The 5,000-nt window shown below is 50.5% G+C and overlaps 2 protein-coding genes across 2 annotated transcripts in view; both read right to left on the bottom strand.

The window, feature by feature from the left end:
• LOC126569124 (general odorant-binding protein 84a) overlaps window positions 1-2,853 on the bottom strand; it is a 3,746-nt gene extending 893 nt beyond the window's left edge. The window contains exon 1 of the mRNA XM_050226011.1: window positions 2,708-2,853. The gene's annotated coding sequence lies outside the window, so the exon portion shown is untranslated. The remainder of the gene's footprint in view (window positions 1-2,707) is intronic.
• A 1,452-nt stretch (window positions 2,854-4,305) lies between these two features.
• On the bottom strand, window positions 4,306-4,772 carry LOC126570026 (uncharacterized). Its single transcript, XM_050227475.1, has 2 exons — window positions 4,724-4,772; window positions 4,306-4,571 (listed from the first exon to the last, which is right to left on the bottom strand). Exons 1-2 carry the CDS (start codon window positions 4,770-4,772, stop codon window positions 4,306-4,308), a joined length of 315 nt encoding a protein of 104 aa, XP_050083432.1.
• Window positions 4,773-5,000: the final 228 nt, after the last annotated feature.

The following is a 5,000-nucleotide window of genomic DNA, read 5'->3' as shown; positions in this document are numbered from 1 at the left end:
GTAGATCGCTCCCCTCCGGGGGCCGACGGTCTTTACTCGCTTTTCGTTCGCTTTCCTTCACGCCGTGAGCCACTGATTTAGTGCTAGCGGCGCCAAGCGTTGGCCGAGCGGAAAATGTCTCCGAGGAAAACGTGCAAACGTCGGTGGCGAATTAGGGGGGCGGGGGAGGTGGGTGCTAGCGTGTCATTAGTGGACAGACGACGGCTGACGACGGTCTGCAGCGTCTTCACTTTCGCGTAACCAACGTTTCATTTGGGTTCGGCTTCCTTTCGATTTTTCGTTCCCATTTCTTGCCGATAGAAAATGACTGTTTTTTTTTTGCTTTGCTTCTTTTCACAAACAAATCACTGCCCTTTGCAATACTTTTTCAACCAACACACACGTTCACTTTTGATGCGCCGGTGGGGTCTAATCGATCGCCATCCTACACTGTGGTTTCCGTTGAAGCGTGAACGCTTTTGGTCACGTGCTCCGGACCAGGTCATTAGAGGGAAGGAAAGGTTTTCGTGCGGATTGACTGCGGACTCTTTCTCGGCTCTTTAATTTCCCTTAAACACGATTGTTAATTTGCTGGCAAAACAAGCCACACGAACGCAGCTTTCCAAGTCAACTGATGCACGTGATTGGATGTGATGCTTCGTAGATTCTTTTCCGTAGAGAAGGCTTCGTTCGTTGGCCCTGTGCCCATGGTCTTATTATGATGTGCATATCGAATTACGCACGATTCACCGACCGACCGAAAAAACATTGGAAGCTGCATTCGGTACTCCTAAAGGGAATAACGCGCTCGCCGTTCGTTTGCATAGCACGAAAGAAAAGAAGGGACAGGCAGGAAGAACACCCAAAATTATGGCTACACTTTTCGACCGTGAACGCGTTCCGCGGTCTCGACATTATCCCTGGAGTGGGCGACCGAAAATATGATAAAAGGAAGCGGATATCAATTTCATCCCGGACCGCGGATTCGCAAATTTCTCGCCGACATCGCAGCCCAACAGGCCAACTTTGGCCGTTCCGGAACCCCCGGGGGGGAAGACGTACAAAACGTCGAGGGAGGACGGTGGGATCGGTATTTGGAGCCACATGAATCTCAAGAATTCGTTGGCGAGGTTCTTGCGCCGTTTGTTTGACGTCGTTGTTGCCGCAGCCGCCGATCGATTCCGCCTCCGGTGTGGTCCTTGGCGAGCCTGTTTGTCTACTTTCCGTGCCGCGATAGGAAGAGATAGACGGTGAGAGAGAGAGAGAGTCTTCAACATTTTAGCCCAAAGACACACTAACAGCGAGTCTCGTAAACAACTGGCTCGCAACTGAGGCCGAAGCGAAGCACTTTTGAGAGGAGTACGTCGAGATGGTTTGAAGTGGCAAACATATTTGTCTCAAGATCCTCAAGGAAGCAAACTATGGTAATGGTGCTCCTGTTGGATTAGTAACAGTTAGTAAGGTTGGTCCTTTGTGGGACGCATAGAATGGATGCCCTTAGAACGGAAGAAGAGGACGCATCTACGCATATAATTGAAACAAATCGAAACGAACCGTACGGAACGGAAGCGAACCGGTGTTAAGAACCAAAATGGTCGATTTAAGGGCAGAAGGGCCGGCATGAAGAATTATACGCCCAATCAACCACCGGTCCACGGTCGCAATCAATGGCAATCGATGGTGCGAATCGATCAAGTTAGAGATCGTTCGCTTCTGCTGCCGCTGCTGCTGGTGCTGCTGCTCGTTGCCGGATTGATGGTGCTGCTGGCGAGACTCGCATGAATAAAATACCAATCGAAAGTTATCAGCGTTGGGTGGCTGCCGACGGATGCTGATACCGGCTTGCCGGCTGACTAGCTAATCGCGTAATGCGTTCTATGGATTATTTATGCCTCAAGGCAACGGAACGGGGTGCCGCACACAAACCCAGGCCCGTCCGGAAACCAACAAACACCCTGCTCCGAGTGCTTGGAATCGGCTACATGAGTAAGCACATGTAAATCACTCGAAGAATCAGCAATCAATTATGGGGGCGAGGGTCGTGAAGGCTTCGCAGCAAACCCCCAGCTTCGCATTGAATCGCCCCGCAAACCACGACCACTCGAGGGGACCGCATTCGGGCCGAAACCGGTTGCCAATCTGCATAGTACGACGACGATGGAGAATGGTGGAAAATCGGAAAAAACGTTTTCTCAAGCAGAAGAAAACACACATACACATATCCTAGCACACATCCTTTCTGGTGCCGGTGCAGCCATGTTTGTGCCAGCAGTAGCAGCGGTAGGTTTGGCTTTTTTCAGGGACCTTCAGACCAACCCACACGGTAGGGATCCTGTTTTGAAGCAGCAGCAGCATCGCCAGAGGCCGGTATTGTGGCACACGCTTCCGGCACTAGAGCATTCGACATTTGTTGTCCCTCCCGGGCGAGAGAGAGAGAAAGGTCCCTGGAGGGTATGTTCCTCCTGGCCGGGAATGCAAAGGCAGCATTATTTTTTCTTTCTCCGGAGCCAGATTTCTGGAGCAAACAAATGGAAGACTTGCTTGGGTACGTCGACAGAACCATTATGGTTTGTCACTTGCTTGCTGACTCTTTTTCGACGTTCCACAATGTGTGCAATCGATTAAGTAGATTGTAAGACAAACGTCCAAAAATGCTTAAATAAGTTACATTTGGTTTTGAGATAAGAATACCATCGGAAAGATCTATCAAAAGCAACCAAAAACTAACCCTTGCTGGTGCTTTTGAAGAAACAATTCAAACAACGATTGCAGCAGAACAATAACCGCGAACACACGCCACAGCTCTCTGATCTATAATGACGAACACTTGATTTGCTATCAGAAAAGCCACACACAAACTCCGCTTGATAAACGCTGCTGATGCACTGATTCCGGACCGCATATCAGTGCCGCCTTTATACGCATCGCGCTGGCACCAACTCAGGGCTGCAGCAAACAACCTACCTTCAACCAGTGACCGTCATGCGATGCAATTTGACAGTCAGTCGTCCATCGTCCGTCGTCCGTCGTCGTGATGGACAATTTGGAATCGAATTACTACCAACCCGCCGTCGAGCCCTTCTGTTTCTTACTTCCGACGTACACGCATAGGGCTCTTATTTGACCGTAGTTTGATTTTACCAGCCACTTACCGGGAACGGTACTGATGTGACATCAAAGCGACACCGGGTAGAACCTCATTCACGGTAGCCCTCCGGTGTTCACCGGTGGCACTCAAATCAAATTACTGGATAGACCTTTCGCATGCGGCCTGACATGGCACGTGAAGTCGGCCTAGCGACAACGCCTCGTCCAACGAACAACGATCCAGTTTCAGCGCAACCAGGGGGCGGTAACAACAATGCGGAAAAAAAAGCTTCACATCCGCTTCTGCATCCGCTTTATCTCCGGTCCAGGTCGACCGCCAATTCGACGTCAAATTTCACGTCGACGACCGCGACCACGACGACGACAACAAGCTCGTCGAAGTGCGCCATTCCGCGATGTTTAAAATTGTTTAGCAAAGTGTCTTTAGTACATGCGTGCAGATCGTGCGTCGTCGGTTGGTTGGAGCTGAGACACCCACAAAGGATCAGCATCGGAAAATTGTCGCCGCCATTTCGGGAGTTGACAGAGGCGCAGATGAACGCAAACCTTGGTTGGTTGGTTGGCAGCTAACGACCAAAATTCCACTAAACTCGCCGGGCCGGGGCCCTTTAGTTCTTCCCGGGAAAACTCATCCCTGTGTAGCACACGTACGCGACGCACGAGAGACCACACATACACGTACATCGAGAGAGTGGCTAGGATATTCCGTTGTCGTTTCACGTTCAGAATGTTGTCAGCGCTCGGTGGCTGGATGGCTGGCTGGGAATTCAATTTTGTTGTCACATTAAACGTGCACAACTTGTCCCGCTCCCTGATATGTTTATGGGTGTGCTCTGTGTCGTGTATGTGTGCACCGATGGGTATGAATTTTAAACGAACCCATACCAACGCTATACCAGGAATTATGTGGAATGGAATGCGCTGGAGTCGTTTCATGCTCTTAGTGGTTTCTAATCGCACCGAAAGGATCACTGGGGAGGCGGTAGTCAATCGGAATTTCACCTAAATGAAATTCTAATTACCTCAGAACAGAACAGAATGATGATTTGCACAAGCAGGAGTACAGCTTGATGTCCTCTTTGGAAGTTAACATCGGAATCAACGGAAGAAAACAGTTCGTCAGGAAATGTCATTCCGTACGCGTTACGTGTTTGACCAGATTGCATTTATTTCATTTCCAACTCATCTCAACTCAAGTGTCGCGATCCAGGGGGTTCCCTAATGTCCGTTGATTCGGTTGCGGCTGTTCTGGATCCTGTTGCTGATTCTGTTCGGGATGCCACCGCCAATGTTGGACGGCATGGTAGCGTTCTCGGCACCACCAACTCCACCCATCGGGTTCTCGGGCACCGTCGTGTTCAGATTGTTGGTCATATCGCCGGGATTCGTCTGGTTACCACCGGCACCACCAACCGGCATCTCACCGACCGACGGTGGGGTCATACCTCCCGGCAGCTGGTCCAACTGGGGGGCTCCGTTGATGGCTGTTTCAGGTTGGGTTCGGTTTGGTTGGGAGCAAGAACACATTACTTATGGATATCCGAACTTACGACCTCATGTGGCGCGACCGGCTCAAAGGACCGTTCTGCAACAGGAGGAAGAGGACCCTCTCTCTCTCTCTCTCTGGTGGACCTACCAACGGCAACGAGCAACAGGATAACGGCGGCAGCAAGCTTGAAAGCCATTTTTAGCGGGCGAATAAGGGTTTTGCTCTGTTTGTACTTTGTGAAGCTCACGGGCAAACTGCTTTGACTGCCATATTGACTGAATGGGCGAGCTTTTATACTCGTTTCTCGTATGAGAACGAAACAGACCTGGGGTTCATGGGAAGCCCATAGAGCAGGAGCTACGGTTTGCTAGGGCGATAAAATGCAGAAATATTAATTATGACCATGCACCCTCTTCCGTTGGCC

The sequence above is a fragment of the Anopheles aquasalis genome, chromosome 2 (genome assembly GCF_943734665.1).
Source record: "Anopheles aquasalis chromosome 2, idAnoAquaMG_Q_19, whole genome shotgun sequence".
In the NCBI taxonomy this organism is placed as follows: domain Eukaryota; kingdom Metazoa; phylum Arthropoda; class Insecta; order Diptera; family Culicidae; genus Anopheles; species Anopheles aquasalis.
The sequence above is the reverse complement of the archived record's forward strand: the minus strand, read 5'-3'. Positions and strand labels throughout refer to the sequence as shown.